Here is a 19,765-nt window from a genome sequence, read left to right as displayed (position 1 = left end):
ATTTATTCATCTGTCTGAGTAGAGGTTTGTCATTTTAATTTTTTTAGTGCAACCTTATAATTTAAAAACAGTAAAATGTCATAAAGTTCAATTATTTATGTTAGAAATGTTGATTTGTGTATAATTGTGCATAATAATCCAAAAACGTCAGGACATTTTAGGATTCCTGTTATGCAGTACATTTTCCCTTAATATATGTGTTAATATATTCACATAAAATATGAAATCCTTATTATCTTATGGAAATCATATTGGTTATTATTTATGTATTTTGTTATTTTTGCAATATCACAATAAAGTGAACATATAATAAAAAATGTGGTAATAAAAATAATGTGCACTTTGATTAAAGCAGATTTATTTATTTATTTTTTTGGTCCATGTTCCTGTAACATGAAAACTCATAAACAATAATCTTATTTTCCAACTTGCCTAACATCCTGTTTTTTCCTGCAACCCTTTTAAATTATATACAAAATTGAAAGTATATATTAAATATGTTTTTAATATTTTTAAGCTCAAACGGTATACTGCAATAATGCAACAATAAGCTCAATAGGACTACATCTCAATCCAAACCTATTAAGCCATGTTCTAATATAGTTTGCCACTTTAAATGTTGTGAGCCTGATATCGACTTGACTGAATATAATGTCGATCCTGCAGCTAGAGCAGGCTATTATTTTGTATTCCCATTCATAAATAAGTATAATATTATTTTCATAACAAGCACATAATGTTCAAACTCATTCTGACCCTGACAAAGTACATTCTCTCAGCACCGAAATCCCGCCCCTGTCGTCCGCTCGCAGCCAATGAGGAGTGGAGGAGGCTTGTCTCTGAAATAAATTGGATATTTCCATGGTGTGTATGGGAGCGTCGGGTTTGAGCATCCGACATACGCGCAGTTGCACAGAGTGGACCTCCGAAGTCTACATTTATTTAGTGCTTCTTGGACACCGGGTTAAGTTAACGTGTCGACCGAGGAGAAACAGTAGACTTTAATCGCGTCAGTCGTTAATGGTTATGGGATTGCTTCACCGTAACTTCCAATTCATAAGAGACCTGTCTACCTGGAGAGAGAAGAGTGAAGACAGAGCGACCGCTTCTCCTCGCGATAGTTTTTCCTTCTCTTCACCCGGATTATACGGCACAAGACGTTGGAAATATACCCGATAGCGGAAGCAAGAGAGTTGGATGCTGGGTTTCCAGGGCTGTTCACGCTTCGCGATGGTGTTTAAAACAAGTTGAACTGAGCCAAATTTTCAAAGGTCACCCTCAACAATCTCCTTATGCTTTGCTTTTACAATCATTTGCTTTTAACTGTAGAACTGTAGAGGTTGTTGACTCCAGTGCTTGAAACATCGGACACCTGGAGAAGGTAAACTTATAACTATAATAAATATGATTTAATTAAACTACAAGTATAAATATAATACAATATTTAAATTTATAATAATAATAATATTTAATTTAATTATAGGCTAATTGCAAGCATAATATTTACATAATCCTTTCATTTGCGTTAGAGAAATGTATGTGACATAGCTAATTTTACTGTATTGATGAGAAGATTGTTTCTGAAACACAGTATAGATTGAAAATGGCTGAAAAATGACAATATAATATCAGTGGTTTTTCAATTTTTAAAGACCCTGGGACCCCCAGCCAAACTCTCAGACAACCCAGGGATCTCCATATAAAAGATGCTATTTTTTTCTTTTTCTGTTACACGTTATATTAACTGTCATTAAGAGCAATAATTATTAATACTATATTATATAATGTTTAACAATAGTCAGAAAGCTAAAAAAATATATACTTGTATAATTATATAATTATACTATATTGTCTCCACAGACCTCCTAGTCTTTAGGAACCCTAGACTGACTTTAACTGTCTTTATAGCTGTGTTAGAAAAAGGGTGTCAGAACACACTTGAATTTACTGTAATGTCTTTGTTGTTTCAGAAGGCGGGGAAAGTTTGGAGAGAATGTCGAGTCGCAGGGTGAAGCATGAGCTGCCAGTGTACTGATTTTAGACTTTTGTATCTGATGAGTCTATGGGTGTGTGTTGTACTAAGCCTTCACTGCTGGGTTCTAGCCCCTGTGGCAGCCTCCCATGATGCCGCTGGTCCATTTGGGTGGCTCCTTTCAGATAAAGGGCCTTTTCATCACTCACAGGAATTTGCAGAATTTGTGGAGCGTTATCAGCAGGGCTTCACAACCAAATATAAAATTTACAGGTAAGTTGGATAATTACTTCTGTTATTTATTGCCACTGGTGTGTAAAATGTGTTGGAATGTTTCATGATATGCAGAATTGTATGGTGCTTTTCATTTATTTGTACACATTACCATATAACGAAGTTAGCAAGAAACTTTGATGGAGGCAGGCTTATTTCGTTTACTGGTGTGTAAACTTTAGATTAGAATAGAATAGAAACTTCCTTATGCAAATTGCCACATGACTGTACTGATGGAAATTTTGGGGTATTTTTGCTATGCAATATAAACGAGACTATATATATATATATATATATATATATATATATATATATATATATATGGTATTTTGATATACATGTATATGGTAAACGTATGGATGATGATATGGACTGGGGGACAGCAGTAATTAGGTAGTAATTAAAATTTTTCAAATATGCTAAAATGTTACTGATGAATGTTAAAATATTTTTATTATGCTATAATGTTATTGATATGCTGGGTGAACAATGTGTTTCATGAGGAGTCACTTTTAGTTTTTGTCAAGAAACTAGACAACTGTTTTCAAGTTCAAAGTGTGGTTCGAAACTTTTAATGCCAGATTATTAGTTGCAACTGATGCGAGGTGAGGTGTTGCGGAAGCTTGTGCAGAGTTAGAGCTGAGGATTAGATGAAGTGATAAACAGCCCAAAAGGGGAGGAGAAAAAAGCGGGAAAAGTGTTGGCTGAACTGAACCTGACTGACACGCTCATTTGGCAGGGCTGTTGGACCACACTGCCAGGCGCAGATGGAGATGGCAACATCGGGGTTAGTCAGACGTTCTCTCCTCAACATACGTGTGTATCTGTGAATGCTCCACTGGCTTTTTTTTTTTTTTTTTAGTAGAGGCAGACTGTAGGAGTCAACAAAAGTACAGTTGTGCTTTCTCAATGTCAGATCTCCCCCTGCTGGTGGAAACCAGCAGCTTGCGTGCACATGTGTGTGTGCGCGCTAGCGTGTGCGTGTCTACCTGACTTTACTTTGCATGCTAGACAGGGCTCCTATCCCTACATCCCTTGTGCCTGAATGACTTTTAAGTACCTTGCTTTCACACTGGCAGTACAGAGAGGGACAGGTTTGCATCTGCCACAGATCTGAGTTGAGAGAGAATCAATTCTGCTTCCTGGCCTCTTAACACTCTTTGTCTTGTATGAGACATTTGAGGAAAGATAATGGTGTGTGACACTGGAACCGTTTTATAAGCCTATATGCGTGTGTGCATGTATCAGGCATTCTATCATCTCTTCTTTGGTATTTTTATAGCATACTTTGAAATGCAGTGTTGTATTGGTTTGTACACTGAGAAAAGTGTTGAAGAAAGTTTCATATTTCACATCAAATTTCTAGTAATGTTCACAAATAATTACTAAGAAATGGTAACACATTGAATTAAGTGTGAAATTTTGAAGCAGAAAGACTGAAATAGTATTTTGGTCCCACTTTATATTAGGTGGCCTTAACTATGTACATTGAAATGAATTATTTGGTACAATGCACTTATTGTGTACATATTTTTACATTGTACTTATATTTTTTAAAAATACCTATATGTAGTTACATCTGTAATTAATTTTTGTAATTACATTTATAATTACACTGTTGCCCAATCCCTTAAACCTACCCATACCACCAAACCTGTCCCTAACCTTGCCCATATCCCACCTCAGAGCAGCAAAAATGTTTTGCAATATAATATGAACACAATAAGTACATTGTACTTATTTTTTGATGTAAGTACATAGTAGTTAAGGCCACCTAATATAAAGTGGGACCAGTATTTGTTTTGTAAAATGTACTCCAGTATTTTTTATTTATAACTTTGAAAACTCTCTCTTTTTACAGTCTAGAGCTGCTTTTATATTCAACAACTCAAACCTGTGTTCATTACATGATCACTGTAAATAAATCTTGAGCCGCTGTCCCACCTGCTTGGTTGTAAAATCTGAAGTCTGAATAATAAATCCTTAAAATTCTCGCCTCGAAATTGTACAACATCAGCATCTGCAGTTTGTTTGCGTTTGCAAAAACACACCCACTGTATTTCGTTAGGAACTTGCTTGTGGTAACATACTGTAGGTAGATGTGTGGTGACATAGATTGAAGGTAAATTTGTGTCAGATGTTATATTCTCATTCTCCCCATTTACCTTCTGCCAAAGGTTGAACAGAGCCCAAGGGTACAGTAAAGAGTCAGTAGTGTCTATCCTTCCTGTCAGATGCAAGAAAGGGATCTCATAAAACACCAGACATATGCGGCCTGACAAGTGTGTGATGGGAGGGCTCTGCACGGGAGGATGGGTGGGTGAGACGGACAAGCCGATGGCGGCGGAAAAGGTTGCCGGAGCAGATACGTGCTCACTTGTTCCTCCCGGAGATGCTAATAGCGAAGCTCCACGAGCACAAGGTGACAGCAATTGTCGGCTTAGCCAGAGCTGTGTGAGCAACAATGAGGATAAGCAGTAATTCTCCCACGCAAACACCGTCTTGCTGAAGTTTTCCTGCACTCTGGAATGGGACTTGATGTGTAAAGTCGACAGAGTCTGTGATGCTTTTTACACCCGAATTAGACAGGACATGTGTACTTTTGATCTTTTACTGGAATTAAAATATTAGGAAGATTTGAATACATCTTAGTCATATATTTAAAAAATGTGGTTGTGTTTAAAACATTTGCTAGTGTTTTCAGATGATAAATGGCCACATATTTAAATATCTTCAATTATGTATGCAAGAGAAGGATAGTTGAGCTGTATGGCTTTAATGTCTGCTTTTATGTGGTCCTGTTGATGATGGTGCTAAAGTTTTATTTCCTTTTTATTAATTAGTAAGTCATTACTTCAGTTTACAAGTCTGTATACATAAAACTATAAACAAAAAGATATTAAGCGATTTAAGGAATATGGTAAAATCTATAAATGTAGGGCTCACATTTTTCTAAATTAATGTAATTAATTTTAAAGTAAAATTTTAAAATGCTTAATTAAAAACATATATAACCAAAGCACATAGCCAGACCGCTGCTTATCCAGCTTGGAATAAGGACGATGTTGAATAAATCAAGATTTCCAATTAAGAAAGCATCTGAAAGGGTTTAAGAGGAATAAATATAATTGAATTATTATACATCCTAAAAAATGTACAAGTCAGAAGTGTTATTAATGCCTGAAGCATTAGAGGTCTATTAGCCTTCAGCCTCTTCAGCATTCAAATAGATTTAGATGGAAAATATTTAGCCTAACGACAATAATGTCTGAAGATTTTCCATAAAAGCCTCAGATCATTGATTGCTCAATTAGTGGCTCTACTTTATGCTATTTTAGAGGATATTTAACTTAATGCAGTCGTGTGTGTACTGTGTACAGGACATTACTGACAGCTAGGTTCTGTAGAAATTCTTTGAACTGCTCTTATCAAACGAATATATCTTGGTGTTGTCCTGGAAATCAAACCGAAGCAAAGACTGTGTTGCTCACCGTTGTGGAATTTCAAATTAAACACATGAAGGGCTTCCTGTATGGCATATTTGACAAGTTTTTTTTTCATTTTTTTTTTCATTCATGAAATGGTTGCATTGCACACCTCTTCTTTACTGTTGGATTTATTTTGTCCTTATTATATTATTTTCCTGCACCAGTTATATCTTATACAAGTCAAGGAGAATTGAATTTAAATCCAGCAGCACAATATAGGCTATTTGAACAAGATGTTAATTTTGAATAACTCACATTTACACACAATATGGTCAGTTATTTTGTTTATTTTTGCATCGTCAAAGGAAGTAGTTCCAAAAGCAATCAAATCAGCTAGCAACTTGGGTGGTCTTTGCATTTTTGAACTTCATACCAACAAATAGGACGTTATTGTACAACAACCCAACTAGAATATGCGGTAACATTTTATTTAAAGCCTTTATGTAGAATGCATTATAAAGGTATTTATAATGCACATTCTAACGCATTATATCTTTTCATAAATAATTGTGATAAACGTTAAAATGCACTACAATATTTGCAGATTCCTTTTTACATCTGAAATTGGTTGTTTGCCATGTGTTTTACTGCATTATACTTTCTAAAAGTGTATAGTATTAAGTTATAAGTATTCATGAAATCACACAATGCATTATCAGGTGAGTAACAGGACACAATTCATGCAAAAATGCAAATGTGCATTCAAACTGTTCACATATTATTAAAGCACACTTTGTGCTGAATATAGTGTAATCAGACTGTAGTCATTAATATTGTATAAGTAGCTTAAATAAATACAAACATCAGGGCATGTCAAAACATCTTCAGCCTCCCAAAAACACCCAGAGGGCTAAAATACTTTTTAATAAATTAAATAAAAAAATAAAAAAATTAAGTAGTGTTACTGAATATGTTAGATCAGAAATGTATACAACAGAGATTGGGTGTCCCAGAGTACCCTAATTCACCCTATATAAGAGAATAAGAGAAGGTGGGTGGGAGTGTGTGTGTGTGTGTGAGAGAGAGAGAGAGAGAGAGAGATCGACAGAAGGAGAGGGAGAGAGAGATATCAGGCTAGTAGCGTCAGGCCCTAGCTAATCGTCTCATTATTTATGTTTCAAGACATGTATATCCCCTGAGTATGCTTGCACTTGCATTGGAAACACAATCAAGGACAAAACACCTACTGGTTGCTCAGTCATTGCTATGGTAGATTGTTTTCCTAGTTCAGTTTATCAGGGCCAGAGCTCGACTGAGAGAGATGAGCTGTTGGACTTCCCTTATGGGAATTGAATGATGGAAGCTCACAGAGGTGCATATGTTAAGTCATATCTCACAACTGACAGGAGCGATGATGACTGGGGCTTTGATGACTCAATATTTCAGTATGAAGAAATACTCTTTGAATAAACAGCGAATGTCCTTTGTTGACCAATTAGCTCTAAATTCAGGTCCAAAAAAGTTTCCTAAGCCCTAAATGACTTATGCCATGGAATGAGTGAGGCCTTAATGAGCGTGTTTACATCAGATTAATGTTATCATGAAGAAGTGTTTGATAAACACAACTAATGAGGTGTAGCCTGAGCTCTCAATTTGCCTCAGGTTAGTCTTGAAATAAAAATCAAGCTAAGACCACAATATAAACACAGCTGGTAGTTGGCAATAAACCAAGTACTATAATAGTTTTATATGACTTTTGAAATTAGAGCTGTCAAGAAGGTTTCATTGAATGTTTTGTTAGCATTTTCAACGTAAAACAAGAAAACACTTGTTATTGATGTTATTCATGAAGGAAGACTATGATATATACATTTTTAAAGGAAAGTTACAAAAGATTTCAATTAAAGGTTTCTGAAGGATCACATGACACTGAAGCCTAGAGTAATGACTTCTAAAAATTCAGCTGTTGCATCACAGGACTAGTATGTTTAGAATGTAAATATTTTCAATTGTATAAATATCGCTGTTTTACTATAATTTTGATCAAATAAAAGCAGCTTTGGTAATTAAACTTCTTTTGAAAATACCTTTTGAAAGAATCTTTAAAGGAACGGTTCACTCAAAAATTTAAATTTGCAAAAAATGTACTCACCCGGCCATCCGAGGTGTAGATGAGTTTGTTTCTTCATCAGAAGAGATTTGGAGAAATGTACATCTCCTGCTCACCAATGGATCCTCTGCAGTGAATGGGTGCCATCAGAATGAAGTTTCAAAGAGCTGATAAAAACATCACAATAATCCACAATAGTGTATTTATGTGTGTATACTGTTGCAGTGTTTTGCATCTACTGTACATGGCTTTCTCCGTGAATGCTGACAGACTAACAGGCTCTCAATCAGTGACTGACACCTTTTGACATTTTTCCGTGCAGCAAGCATTTATTACATGAGAGTTTCTAGATTTATGGACTGTTTGAGTTGCAGCCTGACACAGATAGTCTTAGATACAAATGCCATCCATCCTTGTTGTGAGTGTTTTAACCGATTTGTAGGTCAACGTAGCAAAATAACAGCCTCAAACATTATTAAAAATGCAAAAGAACATGCACATATATTTTCAATGCAGAGTGCAAATTCAGATGAATTGGCTTTCACAGATACAAGTGATCTATGTAATGCATTGCAGGCTTACAGAATAGATATTACTGTTCAAAAGTTTGGGGGCTGAAAGATTTTTTTTAAATTTAATCTTAAAAGGCTCTTATTCTTACCAAGGCGGTACTTATTGGATCAAAAAAACAGTAATATTGTGTAATATATTCCTGTGCTAAAGCTGAATTTTCAGCAGACAGTCTTTGTCAGATGATCCTTCAGAAATCATTTTAAAATGCTGAGGTTTTTTTTTATACTATAAAGGTTGCAAACAGTTTTGCTGTTTTGTGAAAACCATAATACTTATTTTTTCAGGATTCTCTGATAAATAGAAAGTTCAAAAGAACAGTCTTCATTTAAAACATTATAAAGGTCTTTACTGTCCTTCGAGGATAAAAGTATCACTCACCCCACACTTTTGAACTGCATTTATTTGCATACATCTGCATTTTGTTGCATGCAGTTATGAATATGAGTGCACATTTGTGAGAAACATTACTGTTAACACCACTGAAGCTAAATAATCATCACTGGATCAGACACAGTTGTTTCTCTCCCCTTTTCTTCCACATATATATATATATATATATAAAAAAAATCCACAATTGTGGTGAGAAGTGCCCTCTGCCATATCAAAAATGATCCAACTTTTAAAAACAGGTCTTGAGACCCCTTGATTTCAGTTCCATTCCATTGCACTTCTAGGTTAACTGTTTTTGAACGTGAAAACGTGTTCTGTGTGAACAGCTTTTTGCTCATTTTGTACTTCTTGCTTTCTGTAAATGTGGTTTGGTGAGGCGTGATACTCTGCAAAAACATTAATATCATAGTTCAAACTAGATGGATGGAAAATCCTGTATTACAGAAATTACGTATGGAATGGAGCATGATTGATTGTTCCAATTAAAATTTTTGTGTAAATTTTTTTATAATTAATCACATTAATTTATTAGCCAACTTGAAACTAATTAGTTTAATAATCGAATGTAATTTAACTTAACACAAAACCATTTTTGCCTATCCACAAATCTCATTTAGAGCGTGTTGCATAATATTGCAAATATGTTTCATAAATCCGACTCATTCCGGATGTTTCAAACACAGCGCTGCCTCCGACATTATAACAAGCTGGTCTCATTTGCTTGTACTGTGACATTCTCCGTCTCGCTTTGGCTTCAGACTGCTTCCTCTGGAGCATGTTCTCACCGTTGACTCTGTGTAGCCGTGGGTCTCTGTGGGGAAGGCTGGCAGGTAGTTCTTCAATATGCCTTCTCCTGCTGTGAGGCTGTAGCGTGGGCTCAGTGGTGGATTAGCCTCCAGCTCCATCCATAACTGTCCATCAAGAACTTTTGTTCTGACACAGTGTCGATCATACTTGCTCTCTCCATTTCATCTCTTTCCGTCCCTCTTCCCTTCCATTTGTCTTTATCTGTCTCATTGTCTTTGCCGCTCTTATTTTTCACTGTCAATAAGTGTCATCTGTTATTATAAACACTTAGCAAGCCATATTCTGTAATATAATATATAGGGTATAATGAGGCAAAATGACCCCAAGGGTATGCTCTGCTGAATTTTGACATTTGTGACAACATGTCTGAGATTTATTCGTCAGATCAGTTTTCACTTTAGAGATTTGCATATTTTCAGTTCGAGTCAATGAAATTGATAAGATGCATTTTAAATTTAAATTTGAAATAGAACCATTGAATATTTTACATTAATGAAACTTTTAATGTAATATAGTAAAACAAGTAAATGTCTATGAACATTCAAATTAAAATGATTGTTAAATGCACATTGTTCTTAAAGTGTCTTTCCCCAGCTTCTGTAATATCGTTAGGATAGAATTATATATTACAGTCCTGTTCTGCATGCATATAATATGCATTGCAATAACTAGATAATAACTAGGTACTAACCCTGAATCTACCCCTAAACCTAACCTTAACCCATGTAGTTACCTTATATTACAGTATTTTCTTAGGTAATTACACCAAGTACATAATTGCCTGTACTGTTCAATAAAGTTCAACCCTTGAGGAAAAATGCAGTATATTAAATAGTATTATACAGTATTAGTATTATATTAAAGAGATAAGAGATTTCCAAAATTCTCCTCAAGTTGTTCCAGACCTGAGTTTCTTTCTTCTGTTGAGAAAAAAAAGAAGATATTTTGAAGAATGTTGGTAACCAAACAGATAGCGATAGACTTCCATAATATGGGGGAAAAGTCAGTGACTACCAACTGTTTGGTTTCCAAATCTTCAAAATATATATATATATATATATTTTTGTGTGTTCAGCAGAAGAAAGGATCTTTGGTCCAACTTGAGGGTGAGAAAATGTTCATTTTTGGGTGAACTATCCCTTTAATATACTAATATATGAAGGCCAGCACTGATACTTTGTGTTTTGCGTTCTACATTTCTAAGCTAGTATTTTCTTTTACCATACACTCTCAGAAATAAAGGTACAAAGGGTGTCACTGGGGCGGTACCTTTTCAAAAGGTACATGTTTGTACCTAAAGGGTCCATTTTGGTACCTTAAAGGTACATACTAGTACTTAAAGTGTACATATTTGAACCTAATAGGTACAAAAGTGTACCTTTTGAAAAGTGACAGCTTTTGTACCTTTATTTCTGAGAGTGTACCAAATGAATAGCAACATAGTGGAAACATCTTACTGGTTGCTCAATATAGTGATGATCATTCTATTAAAGTATACTCTATATTCTGAAGTATTAAATAAAGCTGCAGCGCTAAAAGTTATATAAGGAACATTTCACTGTATTGTGTCGAGCAGCTTTTGCTGTAAATGAAAGACAGAAAAAGGATAGTGCCAGCTGATTTTCTCAAATAAAATTCCAGCTGTTCTCCTTGAACAGACTCCTCTTACCTTTTATCCGTGAAATAAAGAAGCTTGTCGTTGTTACAGATTAGTCCCAGTCAGCCCTTCTTCAGTGCAAAAGTCACAGGGAAAAAAAACAAAAAACAAATTGCACCATTATGTAGTAGAGGACAACAGCTTTTAAAGCAGTCCAGAGCAATTCCTAAAGCTGAAGTTGAAAAAAAATAAAGAGAATACATAATATGATTTGAATTGCAGGCACAGGGGTCATGCAGTCATCGCATTTTCTCCTCAGCAGGTCTTAACTGAATATGCGTTGTACTCAAGCTGCGTAAAGGTTTCTCAGATATTATTTCTTTTTTTTTAGTTTGGGGAATATACAGGACGGCGATTTCAAAAAAGCTTAAACTGTATTGTGTCTTACACTGAACCAGATATTAAAACAAACTCTCCCAGCTGTTGAAAAAATGATGTTCAGGATTTCTCCCTCCTGTGTCTATTGTGGCTCAAATGAAGGACATTTCCAAATAGGGTGTATGTGTGTGTGTGTTTTTGCATGACCTTGCAGAGAGTTTGGGCGCTGGAAGGTGAACAGCCTGGCTCTGGAGAGAGAGGACAATGGCGTGGCTCTACCCCTCGATCCAGAGTTCATGCAGACCATCAGACAGTTGGGCCGCAGACCCACCCTCGGTGCCATTACCGAGAACATCATCAGGAAATATGGCACACACTTTCTGCTTTCAGCTACACTCGGAGGTACTTGAACAAAGCTGACTGTTCATTTACATTTATGCATTTTGGCAGACACTTTTATCTGCCTTTTTTAAAATTTTATTCAACTGAATGTCATACTTTTCATAGAAATAATACTATTTTCATGCATTGTGATATATATATATATATATATATATTTAGGATCAACTTGCAGTTTAAATCATAATTGTTTATTTGGGGTACAAAATGTGAAAACATATTCTTAAATGTATGCCTATAAGCCAGCAACAGTCATTAATGTAAAAGCAATGATATAAACATACAACACTGGATTACATTCACTAAATGATTCAATCATTTTTAGAGAATAATAAATTATTTATTAATAACTATGGCTGTTATAACATGCTATTTTTAATGCATTTATATGATTTGACATTAACTGCTTCTGCTTCCTCCTGTAACCACACATCCATTCTTCAAAATCCCCACTATTCAAAAACATTTTAGCCAAACCAATGTCTGTAAATGCGAACACATGAAAGTCTAGAGCTCTGACATCTGTTTTTGATATCTGTGAATTAAAAAAAAAAAAGAGATTAAAAAAAGTTTTAAAAAAATGCCACAGTTGTAACACATGGTCATCTGCACAAACATTAATTACAAAGACATCTGTTGCATAACTCTACAGTACTTTCTGGTGTTTCATATATATATCTATATCTATATATCTATATTTTCTTCTATGTGCATCATTCACACAACTTGCTGAACTTAATAATTACACAATGTTATTTGCGATACATACTTTATCTTTAATTGATACATTTTCATATATACTCATGTTCATGAACTATGCATCTAAATTATGTAAAGTGTTAACATGATTTTAATGACGGTTTACTTTCTCATTATAAGTGTTATCTCTTATTTGATAAATTGTCCATTTTCTATTTCCTTCATAGACATTCACTGTATGGATAATTCCCTTCCTAACATTTTATGAAGCAATTTTCCCCAGCGTTCCTCACTCTTTTATGTTTCTTTGCCCTGTTGCAGGTGAGGAGGCGTTGACTATATTTGTGGACAAGAGGAGGCTAAGCCGGACGGCGGACCTGACTGACTCAAATGGCACGGCTGTGACTCTGGAGGCCCTGCACCAGCTGGCTGCCTCCTACTTCATAGACAGAGAGAGCACTCTGCGCAAACTGCACCACCTCCAGATTGCTTCCACTGCCATCAAGGTAACCCTGTGGCCTAGATGCGCACAGACCTGGGGACCTGACCCCCCGTTTGAGTGCTTATTTTTGGAAAGGAGTTTGACTTGAGCTCGGTTGTTTCTATTGTTTTGCAGCTGCATCATTCGGAGATCGAAAGAAGTGGGTTAAATGTTAGAGAAGCACAGCAGTTTTTCCTTCATTTTTGTTCTTGGTTGTAGAAATTATGAGGTATTAATTAATCACAGGTTTGAACAAAATTATGTGTGTACATACAGAGGAGCATTCGATTAAGTTCAATTGTGTTTGAAAGGCACAGTTTTTTTAAACACATATTCAGGTTTAAGCTCTTTGACACATCATATATCAGTTAATCCAAAACAAGTTACCCGTAGCAAGCAATATGTGTCAGGTCAGTGATTGTGCTTGAAACAGCAGCCACATACTCTGCACTAAATGAGTTAAATGCCTTCTGCACAATGCATTCTATGCACTCCTAAATACATGTTGGAAAGTTAGAGTTAGAATGGGGGTTTGAAAAACAGAATGGTTCTGTAATGATATCTGTCATATGTACTAATCTTTGTTGACCTTATTGTGAGGGAAATGTAAATAATTTGACAATTTCGATTCCTCTTAATGATTCCAGTTCCTTAATGACTCCATTAAATATAATGTTAATACTTTTAAACAAGGGTGGAATTACACTACAGTTCAAGAACCTTTCTAAAACATTTTGTGTGCATGTTTTTCTCCAATTCTCACCAAGGCTCCATTTATTTAACCAGTAAAAACAGTAATATTGTGAAATACTACGATTTAAAATTACTGTCCTTTTAAATATATTTTAAAATATAAATTATTCATGTGATGTAATGGCAAAGCCGCCATTACTCCAGTCTTAACCCTCTGGGGTCTGAGGGTGTTTTGGGGCCCTGGAGAAGTTTTGACATGCCCTGACATTTGTGCTTTTTTTCAGTTGCTTTAACATATTAATGGCTAAAGATTACATGATCCTTTGGAAATAATTCTAATGTGCTGATTTGGTGCTCAAGAAACATTTCTTCTTATTTTTAATGTTACAAATATTTTTGCTGCTATTTTGGTATAAACTTTTTCTTTGGTGAATATAACAGAGAATTAAAAAAAAAAAGAATTTGTAAGGATTTATTTGTAATATAAATGTTTTCTATATATTTAGTGGTGGGATTTCTTTCTTTTTAGTGCTGGCATCATGAATGCAATCCAATAATTGGCTATATAATAAAGAAAAATGATACTAAAAATGTGGTTAGATATTCATTATTATTTATAAAATACTGCTGACAACTACATGTTGTCATATGTGACCCTGGACCACAAAACCAGTCTTGAGTGTCAATTTGCTGAATAAGCTGAATAAATAAGCTTTCCATTGATGTATGGTTTGTTAGGATCAGACAATATTTGGCCGAGATACAACTATTTGAAAATCTGGAATCTGAGGGTGCAAAAAAAATCAAAATATTGAGAAAATCACCTTTAAAGTTGTCCAAATGAAGTTCTTAGCAATCCATATTACTAATCAAAAATTACGTTTTAATATATTTACGGTAAGAAATTTACAAAATATCTTTATGGAACATGATCTTTACTTAATATCCTAATGATTTTTGGCATAAAAGAAAAATTGCTAATTTTGACCCATACAATGTATTTTTGGCTATTGCTACAAATATACCCCAACGACTTAAGACTGGTTTTGTGGTCCAGAGTCACATGTAAACAACCACTTAGTAACTACATTTATTTAGGTTTCACTGTTAGTCATAAGCTGTGTTTGTGTTTGATTTACTAAAAAGAACCGGTTCATAGGAGTCATTCATTCAAGAATTGGTCTGCACTGGTTGCACTGTATGTATCATAATTAATGTGAATGAGTCCTTCTGTAACTCGACTAGCCGTATTGTGATAGTGCTATTAGTAGTGCGGTAAACACTGTTAGTATGGTATTAAATCAGCATCGGGGGAAGAACGGACAGCATCAGTCGGTTCCGGTATTTAAAAGAATGCAACTCTCTTCCCAACCCTACTTCATTGTAGTTGATTTGTATTTACCGGGAGCAAGACACTTTGCCTCCTGACAGCAAGTGTCTTAGCTTAAGAGCTTATAAGCTATCTTGATGGAAGTGAGCAGATGGAGGTCCTTTTAGATGCATTTATTTGCCTGGCATTTCAGGTGATTGATGTGAAATATTCTCAGGATCAGCAGTCTTTAATTCAGCCCATGGATTTTTACCTCATGTGGATGAAGACGGATGTGAATACAAAGGCTCTCTACACCAAACCGGCGATTCTTTGTGTGGCAAACATTCAACGTTTGAGTGAGAGTGGTCTGCTCAAATGGAAGAGCTGTTTTCTTGGGGGAGGGTATATAGAGGGAATATAGCAAATAAATAAATAAATATGAAGGTGCTGGTGGAATTATGCATCAGTGTGACAAATTATCTGTTCCATTTCAATAATTTCTTTGAGAGCCCAGCCCATTCGTCAGCCATTTTGAATATAAGCAAGGTGTCAGGCTCTAATGAATAAGAGACTTATGAGGAGGATTTTCTGCACCGCCAATAATAAATTAATCTTTAACCTCCATAGTCAGAGACGACGGTGGGCAGGAAATGCGGTGAGTGCCAGTTGATATCCATCACTGCATTTTGTTTTGATTTACAGAAGGGAGGAGTGTTAGTTGAGGTTTATAACAATCAGAGCATGTTTAGATATGATGGTTGGAGTATTCAGGTCTGCGCATTTTAATGTCCGACTGCATGATGTCGCCTGACGTGCCTTCTGGTGATATACTTGCAAGCCATCATGCTAAGTGGCCAGAATTTATATGCTTGGATGAACACTAGGCAATGGGTCAAGGACTCATTAGAACTTTGATTTTCTAATGAATGGGGATCAGTAAAAATATCAATTTTCTGATTAATCAATTCATTTGAACAACCCGATATTGATTGATTAATCATACCCCCATGCTGCGGATGTCACAGAGACAGTTCCTCCAGACAGCCGCCTGCACAGACACACGTTCCTTTTATATACTACTCATCTGCATCAGTTTTCTATTCTGATCTAAATTCTGTGACTTGTTTGTCGCTCTTATTGGAAATAAATTATGTCCTACTGAGCTCCCTGTGCAATACATTTCATCGTAACCCACTGTATTTTTATTACAGTTATCTGTCCAGAGATATAAATTTGTCAGGTTAATTACATAAGACTAAACTGTAGCCAAATGCTACTCTAGACTGATTTGAAATTAAAAGTAAGGATTATTTTACTGTATATATTTGGTTTATAATAGTATACCCTGATGTCTTAAAGGTGACATATCATGAAAATGTTTACTCTTTCCGGGTTTAAGTGCTATAATCAGATCCCCAGTGCATCTACCAACTCAGAAAACGTGATAAACAACAACAATTTTTGGTAACCCTTTCACTGCAAGCTTGTGAATAAATGGGCTGCTCAGATTTCGCTCCCCCCGTGACGTAGAAAGGGGGGATCTTAATATAATATTACCGCCCCTTAATTTGCAAGTTTCCACCCACGGCGCCACCATTTTTCACAAGGGACAACATTGTACCAATTCTAATGCCATGGCGAACGTTCGAGCAAAGCATGCTAACTGTTCTGTCTTTGGCTTCAATAACGAGCATCGAACACTGTTTAGAGTCCCATCCTCAGTAGAAAAGAGAGCAGTGGATTTATTGATTTATTTACTGTATATTACGCTGCTGCCACACAGATCTAATGTAAACATGCTATTTTTTCATAGCTGTTTACCTTCACAGACATGACCGATTGTTTTTGTAACTCATTTGTGTTTTTAACATAAACCTGTATGTATTTAACAGTTTAAGCACAATAAGACATGAAAGAGAACTTAGTTTAGTACTCACATGCTGTGTGGCTTTCTATGCGTGTGCACTCAGAAAACCATATATCAGAAGTTTAAATTAATATGGTTTAAAACGCATGATTTCAGCGCTATAGACATGTGATAATCAAAACCAAATAGATGTTTTTTGGCAGAGTATATGAGATACCAGCTGTTAAGGCACAGCCCTATTATGGAAAATGGGGCAGGGAGCAGAAGCTCATTGCATTTTAGAAGAAACATGCACGAAAACAGCATGTTTCTGCTTCCACTCAAAATATGCATTCTCAAAATGATATAACAAATGATCTGTGGGGTATTATGAGATAAAACTTCACAGACACAATCTGGGTTTGACAACTGTGACTTATATTACATATTGTAAAAAGGGGCATAACAGGTCTCATTTAGAGGTATAGTCCATCCAGAAAAAAAAAAAAAAAAAGTCATCTTTTACTCATCTTCATGTCATTCCAAACCTCACTTTTTCAAACACAAAATAGGTTATTTTAAAAAAAATTGCCAACCATACAGTTTTGGTTCCCATTGACTTTCTTTGCATTTTTGTCCAAAGGACATGTCAATAAGAACCTAAGCTGTTTGGTTATGTATATAATTTTCAAAATATATACATTTTTTATGTTCCACAGAAGTCAGTGTCATACAGGTTTGGATCAACATAATGGTGAGTATGTGATGACAGAATTTTTTATTTTTGGGTGAACTCTCTCTTTAAATAATACTACACATTATGTTTAACACTACTCAATAATACAATCATTTTTCTTTTTCACATTTTTTATTCCGCATTCTTCTATGCAATGCATACTCGTACCACATTTTTCTCTGTTAAGCAATGGAATACATTTTGCATGATATGAATTCTCTCACCAACTCAGTGGCAGAGTATATGAACTGTAGAAAACTTTATGAAAGATTATGATTCAGAGAAAGAGTTGGGCATTTTGCCACTGGTAGTGCTTTGACGTTTGTCTGGGTCATCAGTCAAGCATCCCGAGCACAAGCTGGGAGGCATGAAAACTCTGCCAGCACCTCTACACCTCCCCCAGTCTCTCCCTCTTAACTGCCATAAACCAGAGCGAGAACTTCCGAATCCGGCTGCGAGGAAAGAACGCTTGAAAAATCAAAAAGAATTTCCATCTAATGCACGCAGATGAAGCTTTCTTGTAGAGAGCATGCCTTTGTGTTTCATTCTAAGATTTCACAAGCTGAAGCTGAGAGCATTAACCACTACTAGCCTCGCCGAGGATTCCCTGCTGCTTTCAATAAAGTCCTATTTTCTGTGGAGAAGGGTATAATTCCATTCTAATGCACACTTTCCTCCAATGATAAGCTTCCCCCATTGCGCCCACTGAAACGAAGGGTGCGCTAACCCACCGGAAAGGGCCTTTTTATGAAAACAGCTGCTCGAATATCTCAAAGATTGTTTCAATGCAGTGTAAAAACATGCCTGATGCAAATAGGAAAACGCCTATTGACTAATTCTCTCTGATTAAATACAGACCCCATTCTAGCCGGAACTTTGTATAAAGCATTTGTATAATAAGCGCCAGTGCTTATGAAACATTAATGACATTTCTAGCGTATCAAAAAAGCTGGGATCGGCATCTTAAAATCCATTATTATTCAAATATGTGGCTACGCAGGCCCACTCAGTGATATTTTCCGCAGTCTTTGTTGGATTAATCACAGGTGGGAATTACAGAACTGTCTGTTTTTCCTCATTTACTGTTTGAGAAATGCAATGGATGGCTAATATTTATTTAGCAAATAATTTTAGTCACTTTTAAAGGATTTTTACCGTCTTATTGTCATGTTTTTCTGTGGAACATTTTTCTTTATTTACACACCGGGGTATGCGAATATTTTTTTTTTCCTTTTTTCCTAAAAGTGGGGCATATGTGCTGAGATTATTATCCATTCTATTTACAGTGCAGTGTTTTAGTCTCTTAGCAAGGCAGTAAGAGACAAAAGAGTGACACAGCAACTATGTATAGGATCGTGGGCGCCAGGTCTTCTTTAATAAAGACAGAGGGAACAGTCTTATGAACTTCAGAGTGATTGTGAGTGAATGTTACAAGTCACAACTGACCCATTTCCTTGAATACATCCCTTCAGTCGCAGCCACACTGAAAGCGACCTTTATGTCAGTTACTGATCTCATTAAAGCCTGCTGCTGGAAGTTCTGATGTAGTCAGCACAAATAAAACACTGCAGATAATTTGAAAAAAATACACAATTTTCAGTCCACATGGTTTGTACTCAGCATCTATAATGGATGGCACATAGTGCACACTCAGGTAAATTCCACATTTCCAATTCAGATGCACTAGCTGCAGCAACAGTTCTCCATTTTTCTCCGTTTCATTATAGAAAGCCCAAGTTCTGCACATGCTCCGCTCCATCGGGCCCTTGTTGCGGGCCGGCTCATTGCTATGCATAGAAAAACCCATCTTTATACTTGCAATTGGTCAATTTTCCCTTTAAGTCGGACATCTGTCTTTGTTAGAAATTAATCTGCTGATCCCTGTAGAGGCTCCTTGGATTTTAATTAATTGCGTGGACGCGTCAATAAGAGGAATGGAAATGCCAGCGGTAGGCTTGCTGAACTTGTGCTTTTCCTCCTGATTCGGCTTTCACCGATCTCACTGGCTTGAAAGTTATTTCAACACGCTGAATGGAAATTAAATAAAGCAGCTCTCGATAATGAGGATTTG

General features: G+C 35.9%; 1 protein-coding gene across 3 annotated transcripts in view; it reads left to right on the top strand.

Annotated features, from left to right (window-relative positions):
- The first annotated feature begins 872 nt into the window (after nucleotides 1-872).
- Nucleotides 873-19,765, top strand: part of brinp3a.1 (bone morphogenetic protein/retinoic acid inducible neural-specific 3a, tandem duplicate 1) — a 30,847-nt gene continuing 11,954 nt past the window's right edge. The window contains exons 1-4 of one of the 3 annotated variants that reach the window (XM_058778879.1): nucleotides 873-1,271; nucleotides 1,974-2,245; nucleotides 11,743-11,930; nucleotides 12,948-13,132. In XM_058778879.1, coding sequence (XP_058634862.1) covers nucleotides 2,016-2,245; nucleotides 11,743-11,930; nucleotides 12,948-13,132 — 603 coding nt within the window. In that variant the 5' untranslated portion in view covers nucleotides 873-1,271; nucleotides 1,974-2,015. Of the gene's footprint in view, nucleotides 1,382-1,970; nucleotides 2,246-11,742; nucleotides 11,931-12,947; nucleotides 13,133-19,765 lie in introns of all 3 variants that reach the window. The other 2 variants (XM_058778878.1, XM_058778877.1) reach the window with 2 other exon arrangements.

Source organism: Onychostoma macrolepis, chromosome 06, assembly GCF_012432095.1.
Source record: "Onychostoma macrolepis isolate SWU-2019 chromosome 06, ASM1243209v1, whole genome shotgun sequence".
Taxonomy (NCBI): domain Eukaryota; kingdom Metazoa; phylum Chordata; class Actinopteri; order Cypriniformes; family Cyprinidae; genus Onychostoma; species Onychostoma macrolepis.
Note: the sequence above shows the minus strand (reverse complement) of the source record. Positions and strands in the feature narration are given on the sequence as shown.